General features: G+C 37.3%; 1 protein-coding gene across 1 annotated transcript in view; it reads left to right on the top strand.

Moving 5' to 3' along the window:
• The window catches only part of CNTN5 (contactin 5), a 1,715,246-nt gene that overhangs the window by 1,682,889 nt on the left and 15,075 nt on the right, over positions 1 to 17,282 (top strand). Inside the window, exons 22-23 of the mRNA XM_069080670.1 lie at positions 7,534 to 7,720; positions 8,159 to 8,271. Of these exons, the coding sequence (XP_068936771.1) occupies positions 7,534 to 7,720; positions 8,159 to 8,271 (300 nt within the window). The remainder of the gene's footprint in view (positions 1 to 7,533; positions 7,721 to 8,158; positions 8,272 to 17,282) is intronic.

Genomic DNA, 17,282 nt, shown 5'->3' with positions numbered 1-17,282 from the left:
ACACATATGTATAGTATTATATAGTACTATATAGTCATATATAATCTATAGCAATTAGTATGTAATGTATAATTGTGTATAGATATGCATGTGTATATCTATGCACATAGACACATATATAACAGGGAGGTACCCTAACAAGTAGGGGAATCAAGAAAGACTATAACCAGGAACGAGAAGTAAGCAAGTTAGGCAGCCACTTAGATTAGTGGAAGAGGGGATAAAACAAAAAAAATCACACTTTAAAATAAATTTATATACAGTGTTTAAATTCTAGAATATTATATTCTATATAGGATTTATTTGGGGACAGCTAGGTCACACAGTGGATAGAGAGCCAGGTCTGCAGTCAAGGAGACTCCTCTTCCTGAGTTCAAAATCTGTCCACAGACACTTATTTAACCTGTTTGCCTCAGTTTCCTCATCTGTAAAATAAGTTGGAGAAGGAAATGGCAAACCAGTCCAATATCTCTGTGAAGAAAACCCTAAAATGAGATCACAGGGAGTTGGAAAAGTGACTAAACAATTTATTTAAGATGCCACCATTTAAGATAAATTGTCATGGAGTCAGGAAAGAGTTTTAAACCTGCTTCTAACACTTACTAGTTGTATATCTTCTCTCAGACTCAGTTTTCTCATCTATAAAATGAGAAGATGTACATAAAGTGCTTTGAAATTCTTAAAACATTGCATAAAGATTATTACTATCATTATGTGCATTATAATGAAAACTTAAAACCTCCAGTGGGCAATGATATACAGGGAACACAATTTTCAAACATTTCTTACAGCACACAAATAAATGCCTTGCCCTGGCTAAGTTTAGTTATTAAACACATGCCCCTCCTGGTGACCTGGTGGTCAATAATTTCAAGCCCTTCTCTTCACTTTGTTTTCTGTACATAAGGAGACTTATGTCCAATTTCTCTGGTTCTAGAAGTTATAGGAATGGTTATAAAATTCAGTATTTCTACCCTTAAGTAAGTTTTAAAGTTCCACTGGGTTACAGCAGCAGATGAATTTCAAGCTACTATGATTATAGGTCCCTAGGTACACACTATTCTATTCATTTCCAATGGAGATAAGACCACACAGTCATGAATTTACAGTAATGGCCTGATATGTAGTGATAAAGTCATTGTCAACCTTTCTTTTTATTTTAATTTTAAATTAAAATTAAAGTACTGTGTTTTTTTAAAATAAACTACTTCTCCCCATATCAAAGGAAAAGCATACCATTATAATAATTGTATCCCATTAAGAAGTCCAGATAGTTCATTTTTCATCCTCCATACCCCACCTACTTCAGAGAATGGTCTTCCACAAATGTTCGTGTTATTTTTGTTTTACATGAATGCTCAAAGGATCTATGCACTCTTGTTTGTTTGTGGAATTACCTCTATAATCTTATTATGATATAATAGATAAATTCTAGAGAAATTTTTTTTGGAGGGAAGAAGGCAAGGCAATTGGGGTTAAGTGACTTGCCCAAGGTCATTGTAGCAGCAAGCACCCCAAGCGTCCTCAGGGTTTGCTGCCACCACAGGTTCTTGGATCTGCTTTGATAAAGGAAAGCAACTCAAAATGGGTTAACAAGCTTACTTTAAATCAGTCAAACATGTATCATTTACCTAGTTCAGGGGAAAAAGGTCAGCACCCCTAACTTCAGAATACACAGACAGAATTATCAAGACAGAAACAGATCAAGTAGACAGCTTTCCAAACTGTCCAACCATTACATCCATACCCAGTCAACATCTGGGTTTCAACATCTGGATTTTTTCAAAGCCGGGGGCTCTGGACAACGGCTTCCCAGAATCCACATCAAATCACAGAACACTTCTCAAAGTGAGCCCCCAAAACAAAGCTATACATCAGGGCTTACCATGTTTCCCCAATAATAAGACACTGTCTTATTAATTTTTTTGGAAAGAAAAACACCAGAGGGCTTATTTTCAGGGGAGGGCTTATGTTTTCCTGCCTCAGCTCTCCTCCGTGGCACTGCTTTCAATGGCACCAGCAAGCAAATCACTGGGGAAGAACAGGATGACGCGCTCACTGCTGCAACTCTGATTGGATGCAGCTCGGAGCGCGGCGTGCGTTTCACGGGGCGGGGGGGACGGTGCATACAGAGGGTACCGTAATGTAGCGTGTAGCGCAGGGGATCACCTTCACTACAGTAGCAATCTCAATAGGGCTTATTTTCGGGGAGGGCTTATTTTCGGGATAGGTCTTATTATCGGGGAAACACGGTATATAGCCTTCTCCTGGCTCAGAGAATGTAACAACCTTATTGACTCACTGGCCAATCAAGAAGTATCTACTGAAAAACAAGCCTCCCACCCCAGGCTCCAGGTGCACTTTAGCCTAGGGGCAGGGAAGATCTTTAAATTTGCATTCCCATTGCAGTCATACAGTTCTTAAGTGTCAAGTGTCTGAGGTCCGATTTGAACTCAAGTCCTCCTTACTCCAGGGCCTGTCTTCTATTCACTGTACCACCTAGCTGCCCTTAGGAAAATTCTTGAAACACCTACAGATTAAGTAAAGCTAAAAAATGTCAGAGGTAGAATTTAAACTGGGGTCTTTCTAGCATGCTACCCTCCATGCCACATTGCTTCTACATTTTCACTCCATTAAAGGCTAAATCACTTTAGGGTCATCATCTCAAATTAGAATTTCTTTCTTCAATCACTATACCATCGAATCATATGGAAAAAGTACTTATTTTTAGGCTGAAAGAGACCCCATGAGCTATTGATGGTCTATCCTGAAACTCTACATTCATTCTTTTAATTAAAATAATTTTTTTAATCAAACCTCACATATTTGTGCACATTAAATACAAAATAACTGCTTCTCCCCCTAGATGTCATCCTATGGGATATCTAGGTAAAGGATAGGAATGAACCCTAAAATCAAAATAAGAAACCTCATTCTATTTCTGGCCCTCTTCAATATTGCCTTCTTTGGACGGTAGTGACATCTTCTGGGATAAATAAACACAAGCACTGCAATAAATTATGCTCATCATGATATTGTTACTGTACTGTAAACTGTTTTTATCTCAACTCCCCCTAACCCTATTTTCAACAGTCTCATCAATATTAAAAAGAATGACTAAGCATTGTTTATTTACCTAATTTGATTTTTTTTAATTCTAACCTTCAGAGTATGAGCATCTACAGGGCACAAAACAATTATAATATGTGAAACATCATATTGGTGTGTGCCAGCAAATACCAATCAGGAAGTGCAAATTGAATAATTGTGCCTAATGCAGCATTCAGGTCTGGAAACTGGGATTCTGCCAAATCCAAGCAAGCAGGCAATGCCCTCACTAATAAAATGCCCTGCCTTCAAAGGATGATCATATTTTCAAATACTTAGCAAGAGAACCTGTCTGATCTTAGATGTTATATGAATAGAGAGGCTAGAGCAGAGGTAACTTGGGGTTGCAACTTCTTAGAATAGTCCCAAAGTGCCCTGAGTACTGGGAATAGAAAGAAAAAGTAAAAACAATACTTGGCCTCAAGTTGATATTCTAGTGATCCTGGAATAGCTTCAAGGTTAGCTCCATATAAAGTTCACTAGAGCAATTGAACTGAAAAAGCAGAAACAAAGCATGGTGATGACAGGTTCTGTAGAAGAAAGGAAAAATTACATGAATTATATAGGTTGGACAACATAGGACTTATATAAATTATTGGTAGTGGTAAAAACCCTTTCTTTATTGGATGGATGAGAAGATTGCTTGTTATTGTTTATATAATGTACCCAAACAGTGAATTTTGTTGGGGGAAGGAAGGTATTGGTCAATTTTAAAACCTGAAATCTAAACATCTAAACCTTCCTCCCAAACTACCAGAAGAGGGGTAAGGACCCACAAGGATGACTCAGCAACTAGAATACAGATGAATAAATAGAAATAGCTGAACCACCATGAAAAGATGTCCATTGTTCTTTTCACCATGATATATGTTTCCTCAGCTATGCCAATGACATGGACAACAAGGACTTCTAAAAAAAGGGGTGGGGGGATTTGTTAAATGGCCCACCATGGGGCATGTGTTTGAACAGGAAGAGGAAGCTTGATCTTAAAGAGCACCCATTTTAAGAGGAAATTCAATTCATATATGAAAGAACTGAGGACTTTTCACCTCTAGAAGACTTTGTGGGGACATGCTATATTTCAATCAAACTAGCTTACTTTCTCTACTGGTTATACAACCTTCCTCCTCCTGTCTTTGTGCCTTCCCCCAATACCTGGAATCTATTCCCCAGTCCCGTGAAAATCATTACTTTCTTCAAGGCTTTGCTTAACTTCCTCCTACACAAGTCCAACCTGATTCTCTCAATTACTAGTGCCCTCCCCACTGGAAATTGCTTCATATTTTTCTTTGGTAGAGTGAGAGCATGGGAGAAGGGCATTTCTGTTATTTCATTGGTGTCAGTAAACTCTCTTTATCAATAGGCAACCCACACACAACTTACAGTCTTGGAGAATTGCCTGGAGAAATGAGAAATTCGGGCTTTGCCCAAGATCTCAAAGTCAATATGTATCATAGACTAGACAATTCCAAGGGCGGATTCCTATTTTTAAAAAAATTAGTTCATCATTTAGCGCTGAAGTAGAAGTTTCTCATATTTCAGTCTACCATGATACAAAGAGAAATGTTTTGTAGATTCTAGAGTTTTCCCCCTGGGTTTCCTCTCCTGTAACCTGGATTTTTATCCCATGAAAATCGGTTATTAGAGAACATTTTTCTTTAGCTTAAGAGGCTTAGATTTATAGTGATTAATCAGTATATTAAACGTTTACTATTAAAAGAAGGCCAGAAGGCAAAAGTCTAAATATAGACTGTTGAATATTATATTTAATCATGCTCTAGCTATCCAAAATATATATTTAATTATTTCTAAGATAGCCTGACCCATTTAAAAATAAACAAATAAGCAACAGAGGAAATAGAGCATGCCACTGAGGAAAGAAATAATGAGTTTGTTCTTGGAATAAGTGAATTCTTATACTACCCAGCACCTATGAATTCACTTTTGGTCCAATTTTTTCCTAGTTAATGATTTGCCTGGAAATCAATGAACCTCAGTGAAGGAAACTATCCTCCTGATATGAGATTCTTTATGTACCTTGTATGTGCCTATTTAAATTCATGCTATCTCACACTTTAGAGTATAGGCTCCTTGTGAGCAGTGAATATTTCATTTTTGGTTTTTTCTTTATATCCTCAGTGCTTGGGGCAGTACCTAGAACATAGTAGGTCCTTAATAAATGTGTTTGCTGATTGAGTGACTGCCTAATTGCATTCCCCTTCTGTTCAAAGTAGTGATAGGACTGAGACATATTCATGCACATTATAAGCATTTATTGAATACCTCCTCTGAGTAAAGCATTTTTAGCACCTGTGGGGAAAAAATAGATAAATAAGATAATCTCTAAGGAAAGTGTCATAATTCTGTGAGAGGATTTGATACACCATTCTATAAGACTATGAAAAAAGGAAAAATCAGGGGAAGTTTAATGAAGTAGGTGGATTTGGAGTCAATCTTTAAAAAATAAGAAGGATTTCAATCAATAGAGATGGCCAACAGGATATTCCAAGTATAGAAAAGTGTATGAGCAAATGAATGGAAGCTGTAAAGTGTGGGTATATTTGGGGAATGGGAAGTAGACAAATCTGTGCTGAAGCATATGATACGTTAGTGAGAGCAAATAATACAGAAAGGATATTGTGACCGGATTATAAAGTGACTTTAGTGAATAGATAAGGAGTATGTGCTTTAGCTAAGTAGGAAAAATGGCAACCATGGAAGGTTTTTGAGCAGAGGAATGACACACTTAGAAATGACACTTTAGAAAGCTTAATCTGGATAACAGAGTTTAAGATGGGTGGTAGTGGAGAGCCCAGTTAGGAACTACAATTATCCAGAGAAGAGGTAATAGGAACCTTAACTGAGGTTTTTGACTGGAGAAATGAAAAATATGAGATGTATGCAAGTAGAAACAGTCAAATCAGTAGGATTCTGTGATTGCTACACCATCAACCAAAATAAGAAGGATTGTGATAATGATAACACTATCCTGTCACTCTTATAATGTTCTTTAAGGCTTGCAAAGCATTTTCTTCAGGACAATCCTAGAAGTGAGTGCAGGTATTATTATTACCATTTTACAGATGAGGAAACTAAGACTTAGAGAAGGTAAATGAAAAATCACACAGCTAGTAAGTGTCAAAGCCAGGATTAGAAATCAGGTCTTTGTTAATTCCATGAGTTCATTCTATGACATCACATACTCCAGCAGGACAAAAGAAGGAAAAATAGGAATCCAAGGTGACTCAGAAGACTTGAATCTAGGACTAAGTCAGTGGTGGTACCATTAATGATAGAGTCAAGGGGAGGAGCAAGTTGTGGGGCTGGGAGAATGGTACTGAACAGTTTGACTTTAGACCTGCTGAGTTTGAATTGCTTTTACCTACCTGAAAGAGTTTAGGAAATGTGAGTTATTATTTCAAACTTCCAAGTGGATCTGTCCAGCAAGTAGCTGGAGAAACAGGTCTTAGTTCAAGAGAAGGGTCCAGAGCTCTCAATATAGCCTTGGGAGTCATTCACATATGAATTAGGTCATCTCATTTGCATTGGTTTAGGTTCAGTGCTTTGGCAGGTCAGCTAGAAAAATAATGTCTCTTTTATGAGGTAAACTTTTTTTTGTCTGAACAAGGATAAGACTTTGTTCATTAGAGACCGGTAATTTGGTCTCACAAAAAGAGCAAATTTAGTACAAGCACCAGTGATCAAGAATTTTTTCCCTCAGAGAGGTCATCTTGACTTTGGGGTAAAGAACAAGGTGCTTATGACAAATTGTACTTGACAGAAACATGTTCCAAAAGACTAGCAAGTAAATATCCTTCCCTTTTTCTGTTGGGTAGCAATGCTATTTCTATAAGACTAACCCGCTACAGGGTATCCTAAGGTATTCTGTCAGCCCTTATTCATTATCCTGACACAGATTTGGGGACTGTTCTTCAATCAGAACCTGAAAGGAAATAATGCTTACACCCCTTTCCCAGCTGATTCATTCAAAGTTTCTTGGCTTTGCATGGTAAATGGCCCCAATGACCTATGAGAGGTGAGCTTGCCTTCAGTTTCTTTGAAATACTTTTCATTTTCTGTCAGCATTTATCTTTTGCTGTTCCACATTACTGGTCCTAGCATCTCATGCCAGCAGGCTACTGGGCAATGTATTGCATTGATCTGCTCAGTACTCATGTGACATAATGACTCCCCACAAGTGTGAGAGAGGAACATATGCATGCTTCCAGAAAAAAAAAAAAAACAGCAAAGACTATGATTTCAATGACTTTCCTCAGGGTTTGTGTGTGTGCGTGTATATGCGTGTGTCAGGACAAAAGAGATTTTACACTATATGGATATTCAGCAATGTCTAAGAAAGGTGCAAACCTCACTGAGCATAGGGGAAATGTAAATTAATCTGTCTCATTTATGATTTATCAACAGGTGGGTTACTGGAAAGATATGGAACAAGAAGAAGCAGCTGAAACAGTCAAAACTGGGGGGAATGAGTCATCTATCATTCTGACAGGATTAGAAGGAAATACGCTGTATCATCTGACAGTGAGGGCATACAATGGTGCTGGATATGGACCACCTAGCAGCGAAGTACGGGCAGCCACCAAGAAATCTCGTAAGTGACCTGGACTCCTTGTTCTTTTCAGAAAAGGGAAAAACATCTTCAGCAATTCTGGATTACACATGAGCTACATACTAAACAGGGTTGGAGGGTCATTTTGATTCATAGTCTTGCCTTGATGCTTAGATCTGAATTCCAAAAGAATAACAGGAAATTTTGCATTCACAATAGACAAAGGTTATCTTCCTGTGAAACAAGGCTAAGCGGTTTTGACACAGAAGGGAGATAAAAGGATTCAGGTTCATAAGCTCAGCAGAGTAGCTATTAAAATGACACTCCTAGAGCAAAAAAACACCTTATCCAACTCCAGCTGGAAAGCAGCCTATAATGTCATCCAACCATAAGCACAATACAATATTGAAATACCAAAATTAAAATGAAGAAATATATTTAAATGAGTCCTGTCAACTTACTTTGACTTTTATTTTTCAGCTCCTAGCCAAGCACCAAGCAACATTATGTGGGAGCAGCAAGGCTCTCAGGTTTCCCTTGGTTGGGAACCTGTCAGACCATTAGCAAATGAATCAGAAGTAGTGGGTTACAAGGTTAGTGTCTTCTCTATTCTCTTTGGAGATTATGTCTCAAAATGTTTCTTTTATCGCAACCTTAGTTTTCATAAATAAGCTGTGCTTCTGTTCTTTCTCAGCCTTTTTCAAATTATCTATATGAATGGTATGTTTCTCTCAAGCAGTCCAAATCAACTTCACTGAGTAGATCATATAAAGTGGTTGAGTCAGAAAAAGAGAGCAAAGCAAAAGCTGCCACATTCTGGAAGGAAGAAGAGGTAGTGAAAGATATCTCCATCTCCAGGGCCAATGAAACATGATCACCAGTTTATTGGGATGTCATAGCAATGAACAAATGATGGTAGTATATGGCACTCAGACACAAAGTGGTTTCATTTCAATGAAATTTTTACTGCATTTGTGAACTTTGCCAATTAAAAGCAGTGACAGGTCTCCCAAAAATTAGTGGACCATTCAGGAGGAAAAGGCTTCAGGGCTTGAGTTTCTCTTCTTCATTTCATATGCAAAAATAACTCTCATTGAGCAACATCTTCATATACAGTCATCTCAAGAACCAGTGCAAGATCTATAAACATAAAAAGGTTTATGAATTTCAACTTGGGAATACTTCTAACTAATAACCTCTAACTTCCCCTGTGTGTATACAAACATACATATATATGTGTTTGTGGAGCAAGAGGAGAGATAGACAGAAAGAGAAAGAGACAGAGACAGAGAGACAGAGACAGACAGAGACAAAAAGAGAGAATTCAGCAAAAGCATTCAGAATTCCTTTTTATTATAATTCCTGGCCATTAGTAAGATTATTGTGCTTTAAAAGTCAGTATTGTAGCATCAGTTTAATATTGCTTATCATAGGATTTATAAAAGTGTTGGTGAATCCAGCATCATAAAATTCTTTGAAAATATCTTTTATTATACAGATGCATGTGTACAGAGAATAAGCAGTGCTAAACTATCACAGAGTATAATGCAACAATTTAAATATAAGGATTGAAATTTTTTAGGACTAAATTCTGAAGGAATTCCTTATGGGTATTCATTCGATATAGATTCTTCGTGTCTCATAATTAGACTAGAAAAATAAATTCTAGTCACATTCTATCACTTTCAGGATCAAATATAAAAATCCTCTGTTGGGCTTCAAAGCCTTTTATAACCTGCCCCCCGCACATACACACATACACACACACACACACACACACACACACACACACATTTTCAGTCTTCTCATCCCTTATAGTACCTGAACACTCACACTCAGTCATCCAGTAACACTTGCCTCATTATTCCTTGAACAAGACCATCAATCTTCAAACACTAAGCATTTTCATTGGCTCCATTTGATTGTAATACTCTCCTTCCTCAGTTCTATTTCTTGGCTCCTCTTATCTCCTTTAAATTCCATATAAAATCCCACCTTCTACAGGAAGCCTTCTTGATCTCCCTCAATTCTATTACCTTCCATCTGTTCTTTATTTCCAATATAGAGAAAATCCCTTTGTATTTGGTTTATTCATACATAGTTATTTGCGTATTGTCTCCCCCATTAGACTGTGAGCTCCTTGAGCGTACAGACTATCTTTTACCTTTCTCTGAATGCTTAGCACATAGCACAGTTCCTGGCACATAGTAAAAATTTAATAGATATTTATTGACTGACTGACTTGAATCTTCCTTTGTTCCAGGAAGCAACATGGTTCAGTGGAAAGAGCATTGGATTTGGAGTTAGAATACCTGAATTTGAATTCAGACACTGCCACCTGTATGACCTTGAGTAAATAATATTTTAACCTCCCAAGGTCCAAGTTTCCTCATTTCTAAAATGAGAGAGCTGGATTTTCTGGCTTCTAAATCTCTGATCATCTGAATGCCCTGATTTCCTTCCCCTTAGGGTAGGAAGATAAGGTATCTTCAGAGCACATCTCCTTCAACACTCAATCTTTTCCTCCTCCATAGGTTTCTTCATCTCCACAAAACCATGGGTAAACATTCCCTTCAAACAAGCATATGCTGTAAAATTAAGGGGAGCAATTTGGTCAAAATGTCATTCCATCACTTGTACAAATTAAAGACTCAGATACTCTTCCTCACTGGAGAGTATGAGTTATGGGGCAACAGAGAGCATGGAGAACTTACTGTGAACTTACCTGAGACACAAAGAACTAAGAGTCAGAAGTTTAGGACTGAAAGTATTAACACCAAAGATGGAGGAACCAGATAGGTCTTTAAATGAGGCGATCCAGCCTTCTCACTTCTAGATGAGACTTGAGAAGAATGATAAATTTCAAGGAATAGAAGGTAGCTGCTCTAGAGTGACAGACTTTTGCTTCTTTTCTGGCCAAAATTGAGAAGATGTATAAAGGCAATAAACCAATCTTGAATTAATCAACAAGAAGAAATAGAAGCTTTAGGTATACATGATAAACCAAGAGAACCCCAAATGTAAGTCAGTCTGTTTTATCTTAAAACAAGAAGTACAAACTTTTATTCCAAAGTTTGCATTCTTATCTGGATTAAGATGGGACAAAGGGCTCAAGGCAAAAAAACTGTAAAGGCACAAGTAATCAATGGAGTAAAAATAAGTTAAGCAAAAACAGAAATTCTTCTAAAGAACTCTTAAGAGACAAAGGGAGACTTCTTTGTTACCCAATCACATCTGCTTCCCAGAAAGGGCCAGAGAAAATTATGGGAGAAAGGTCTATACCCTATTAAGATGAATAAACTCTATCTAATTTCACTGGCCCATTCCCTAAAAAAAAAACAGTATTTCTCTTCCCCCACTTTAATTCACATGCCATTTGGGAGACCCTGGGCTTCCTATAATCTTTATTAAAAATTCCACTTTTATCAGCAAGAACTCCCACACACATTCACCCAGCCCCTGCCAACAAGTAGCAACAGTTAGGAATGCAAATGGCATGCCTAGTGTGTAGACTGTGGTCTCAGATTGCTTTTCTCAAAATTTAATAGCTTTCATTTTTAGAAGCTGAATCATATTTGGAAATTTGCTGTGCATATTTATAAACTGTTCAGGTCAATTAATATTAAGTCCTATCCCTTATTGCTCTTTTTTTGCATCTCCCAAATTAGAACCAACTACATATTTTATTAATGCCATGCTTATAAATGATCATGAGGATAGAATAACAGCATCAAATGGATGATATATTTCATCCAAATAAATACTTAAAGTGGAGAACACCTTTTTCTTGAGTATATTCCCCATACTTTAGGATCACAAGACTGTCCTTATCCCATTGAATTTTGACAAGGAAAGGATGCTGCATCCAGATTCTTTACCAATACTGAGATAAACTGATATATATGCATAAATATAATTATATCATTTCTGTAGTTCCTAAAGGAGTTAACCTTCTAGGAGTGATACATACTTTTACAGAAAGGTGTAGTGTTTGGCATGCATCTTTTTCTTAATAATCCTAAAATGAACCTGGTTCTCTCCTTTGCTCTGCAGAAGTTTGTCACTGGGTATAGAAGGGGAAAAAATCATCTTTACCAAACACTTCATCACCCTTACCCCACCTTCTCCTCTATGCTCAAATGAAAAATCATACTTCCTGGCTTGTATAAGAATTGTGCTTCTTGCTTTAAAAGTCACTTCCTGGGACCCTCTTCTGGCATACATTTTCTTTGTTAGAAAAAGAAACAGGCAATCAGAATCTGTCCCTAAGAATGTCTCCCAGGAGAATAGTGCTCAGCCACTCCTGTCAATATTCATCCTAGATTTTCCCCTGTTCCTTTGGAAAGTGCCTCCCAGAGTCCCATATCTCCCATCCTTCCAAGGAGTTGGCAATAGAAAAAATGAACTCAATGCTCACATTTCTGTAATATTGACTTCTCTGTCTGTCTCTTTCTGCCTCTGTTTCTGTCAGCTTCTCTCTAGCTCTTTTTCTGTGTGTGTGTGTTCCTAACTTTCTCTGCTATGTTTCTCTCTGTCTCTCTGAGTCTTTGTCTCTCCATATGTCTGTCTGTCTGTCACACACACACACACACACACAATTTTTCTCATTATTCTGTGTTGTTTTAAATATTTCCCTATTTGTTACCTTTAGGATGAAATAAAATCTCTTTGTTCTTATGTTTAAGGCTTTACAAAGTCTGCTTCCAACTTACCTTTTCAGACATATCATATACCATATTCCTTTATACTTCATGTTCTAACCAAACCAAACTGCTCACTATGCCCCAATCCTGTCTTACCACCTCCATTTCAGAGACCCTGCTCCATAACTAGAACACAATCATTCCTCACCTCTACCTTCTCTTGCTTTGAGGAAACTCATGTGTCACCTCTTCCATGAAACCCTCCCTAATATAACTAGTTGAAAGTAATATCTCCCTCCTTGAGGACTTGGCCTCTATTTCTCTCCTTCTACCTTTGACTCTGGGATTATAGGATCATGTATCTACACCTGCAAAGAAACTTAGAGGTTGTGTTGTCCAAGCCCCTAGTTTTACAGATGAGGAAATTGGGACCAGCAGGTGTTAAATAACCAAGGACACAGAAATACAAATGAAAGAGCTTGGATTTGAATTCAGGTCCCATGACTCAGTATTCAGTATACCCAAGTTCATTGTTCTTTCCACTGTATTACTCAACCTCTCTATGATTTATGATCCTTGCCCCTATTACAATGAACCTTGTGTTGTATTTTTATGTATATTCAGTGCTCCTCTAGAATGCTGCTGAGGTAAAACATTGTATTATGTTTCATCTTTTTAACTACCCCCAGTGCCTAGACTAGTGCCTTGCCCATGGTAGGTGATAGCTAAATGTTTGTTGACTTGAATGTGTTGAAGTGATGATATTGTATCATTTTCAGATTACACTTTCAAGAAGAGCAATGCTACATTTATTTTTTTTCCTCCATTTTTATTGTAATTGAAAACAAGCCAGACAATCCATCAGAAAAATGCCCCTCATGCCTGAAGATAACTGTCATGTAAACCTGTCAATTTGTCTGTGTTCAGATTTTCAAAGCCTTCCCTTGCCTGCCTTATGTCAATAGCTATTTTCAACAGGTCTTGATTTGTTCTTCAGAGCAAAAAGCACCTTATGTACAGTCATAGGATCCCATTCAAATACAGTTCTGCCCTCTTACCACCTGCACAATTATGGCAGGTTGCTTCATGTCTTCAGGCCTCAGATTCCTCCATTATTAAATAAGGGGGTGAGGTAGGTGGGGGCTAACACTTATAACACCTACTGTGGGGGAAGAAGAGGCTAAGGAATCACATGAGCCTGGGAGTTTCGAGCTGCAGAAGGACTAAAATCAATCAGATATCCACACTAAGTTCAGCACCAATAGGTGAGCCTCCAAGAGTGTGGAACCACCAAGCTACCTAAGGAGCTTAGAACTGGTCCAGGTTGGAAACACAGCAAGTCAAAGCTTCAGGGCAGATCAATAGTGGGGTCAGTCTGTGAGTAGTCAATGCATTTCCAGCTTTTGCCAGATAGGGAGACCCAGTCTCAAAAATAGGTAGACGGACAAACCTGCGGGCAGACAGAGATAAAATGAAGGTTTTAAACTAAATGCCCTCTAAATTCCCCTCCAGCCCTATATATGTGATTCTTTCCAAAATTCTCTTCCTCGTCCTCTTTAGAACAGAAATTAGAAATTAGTTCTGTGTTCAAAGGCACTTTTGAGTGTCTATTGATTCCAAAGTTCATCATTCATTAGCTTACCAACTCTTTAATTCTTAACTCTTCTTCTTGAATAAATTTGTGAAGGTTTTATATAATCACCTACTCTTTATGATATCATTTATTCATGAGTTGTGGGGTTTTATGAGTGCCTGTGTGTGTGTTTGTGTGTGTGTGTTTTTCCTGCCCTTGTTTTGTCTTCCAAAATTTCAGTTCAAGCCACAGTTGTCTTCAGTCTGAGATTTCACAGCAGTTTTCATGGAGTAGCATTAGTTATGCATTGGTGGCTGCATTTTTCTGTCACAAGAATTGTAATTTATTGAACCATAATTACGCTGTCCTCTGAAACAGTCACTTCCATGCCAACACTGCTTAGATTTGCATACTTTCTCATTCTTGTAAATGTGCTTTCTCATCCTCTTATTGTAGATCATCAGAATTCTAATTCCTTATCCAGATGCACTTCAGAAGATCAGAAATCTCAACCTTGTGACACTGATCATAGTTTAACCAGCTCCTCCCTTTCAGCAAAAAGAACTGCTAATGCTTCCTGTTTGCTTTGAAGGTGGGGGAGAGGTGTACTATAGTTTAGAAGTCTCATTGAAGCCGAATGTTCAGCTCTATTGCTTCCCAATAAGAATCTAAATGGACAAAATCCTTGTGTGCTCAATATTGTCTTGGAGAGACTTTTCTCTCCCTAGAGCCATGCAAACTCAAATCCAAGAAACAAAAAGGAAGAACAAAGGGATATTCTCAGGACAATAAGGGGCAAAACAAGTACAAATGGTCCTCAGCTTATAAACAGAATGTGTTCCAAATGTTTCTTTGTAAGTTGGTTGCGACTCAGAATGAATTTCCCCAATGAAATAATTATATAAATGTTAGTTAGATGACAAGCTTGTACACAAAGCCTATTTAAGTCATGATACGGCTGAAGTCCATTTTGGGATGAAAAAATAATCAGTAATAATGAATAAGACTTCCATAGCACTTTAGGCCTCTCAGAACATTCTGCATACTTTAATTATCTCATATGAGCTTCACAACCATCCAGAAAGATAGCTGTTATAAGTATTATTATTCTCCATTTACAGATAAAGAAACTGAGGCTGAAAGGTTTCCCATGGGAGTATAACCAGTAAATATCAAAGGCAGGTTTTGAACCAAGGCCAGTATTTTGTTTGCTTGTTTTTAATCGATGAGCTACTTTAAATGCTCATTATTAAATGCTACAATTAAATGCCTACTAATTCAATTAAGCATTTTTTTAAGCATTTGTATCAGGCTCTGTGCTCATTGCTGGAGATACAAAAAAGGCAAAAAAGTTCCTATCCTCAAGGAATTTATATTTTCATGGGATTGACAACATATACAAATCTAGAAACATAAAAGATGTATACAGTGTAAATGGAAGGCTGTGTGAGAGGAAAAGACATTGGTAGCTGAAGGGATCCAGAAAAGTTTCCTGTGGAGCATGGAATTTGGGCTGAGTCTTGAAGTAAGAGAAACTAAGAGGTACAAGTGAAGGGATAGAGCATTCCAGGCACGGGGGGACAGCCAATGCAAAGGTTGTTAAGATGGGAAGTGAAATGTTGTGTTTCAGAAACTGTAAGCAGATCCACATTGTTGGGGCACAGAATGCCAGGTATTCTGTTAGATGTGGGGCATACAGAGACTAAACTCCAACAGTGCCTGCTTTCAAGGAGCTCCTATTGGAGGAAACAACTTGTACATAAATATGTGCAGAATATATATAATATGTAACTATTTATAATTTATTTATATAATTATTATATCATACATAAGCATATATTATATAATATACTAATCCTATATTATATAATATATACTCACATATTATATAACATATACAATATCTAAATTTAAGTATATATAAAATAAAAACAAGGTAAATGTTGTTGGAGAGGGCACGAGAATCTTGAGGGATCCAGAAAAGCTTCACGTAGTTGTTTCAGGGCAATCAGATGATATGGTGGATAGAGCACCAGCCCTTGAGTCAGTCTGAGTTCAAATATGACCTCAGATGAGTACTATCTCTGTAACCCTAAGCAAGTTATTTTACCCCTACTTGCCTCAGTTCCTCTTATGTAAAATGGAAACATGCTGCAGAAGAAAATGGCGAGCCACTCCAGTATCTTTGCCAAGAAAAACCCATGGGTCATATAGAGTTGACAAGAATGAACAACTGAATGACAAGTTGTTGTCTGAAAAGAATTTTAAAGAAAACAAGGGGATTTGAATAGGCATAGATGAGGTGGTAGAACATCACAGGCACGGGGGATCAATCATTGCAAAGACACAGAGATAGTCTATGAAGTATAGTGTATGAGGAATAGTAAGAAGGCCAGTTTGACTGTATCATAGCTTATCCAAAGTGAAGTGATATATATATATATATATATATATATATATATATATATATATATATAATAAGGTTGGAATAGTAAATTGGGACTGGGTTGGGAAGGGTTTCAAAAGCTACTGTAAACTACTTATATTTGATCCTGGAGTCAATAGGGAACCATTGGACTTAATGTAAGTATATATAATTTAAATATTTATAAATATTATTTAAAATTTCAACCAAGTTGGAGCTACTGAGGACTATGGACAAACAATGGAGCCATATACCCACTCAACCCATAATAAAAGAATGGCATGGTCAAATCTGCACTTTAGGAAAATCATTTTGGCATCTGTGTAAAAGATGGATTTTTCCACTACCCTGTGCACTTCCTTTCATTTATGTAGCACTTTACTCTTATAAATCACTTGTATGCAAAAACTTGTATTTATATAGTTCTTTAAGGTTTTCAAAGTGTTTTACAAATATTATCTCACTTAATCCTCCTAACAGCCTTGTGAGATAAGTAGTATAAGCATTATAATATAATTTAACCATCAGAACCCTGTGAGGTGGATAATACAATGAATTATTATTCTCATTTAATAGGTAAGAAATTGAAGCTCAGAGAGTTCAACTGACTTATCTGAACACATTCTGAGACTCAAACCCTGAGGTCCTTTCCACTATCCAGAGGTGGGGAACATGTGACCTCTTCACATGTGATTCCTTAGGTTCTCAAGTGCGGCAATTTGACAGAATCCAAACTTCTTTGTTCTGTGAAGTTTGGATTTGGTCAAAAGGCTACACTTGAGGACCTAGAGGGCCACATGTGGCTTCAAGGTCTGACTATACCATGTTAATTCCCTTACAGATTTCTAGACCTGAAAGATGTCTTAAAGTATCCTTGCCCAGTAATGAATCCTTCCTATGTATGATATACCATAAAAATCCTTTTTTACAAATGTATACAGACTTGTTGTAGGCAACGAAGTA

This window comes from Petaurus breviceps, unplaced genomic scaffold, assembly GCF_028583685.1.
Source record: "Petaurus breviceps papuanus isolate PSGF00001 unplaced genomic scaffold, PetGlider_PUasm1.0 91133, whole genome shotgun sequence".
Taxonomy (NCBI): domain Eukaryota; kingdom Metazoa; phylum Chordata; class Mammalia; order Diprotodontia; family Petauridae; genus Petaurus; species Petaurus breviceps.
The sequence above is the reverse complement of the archived record's forward strand: the minus strand, read 5'-3'. Positions and strand labels throughout refer to the sequence as shown.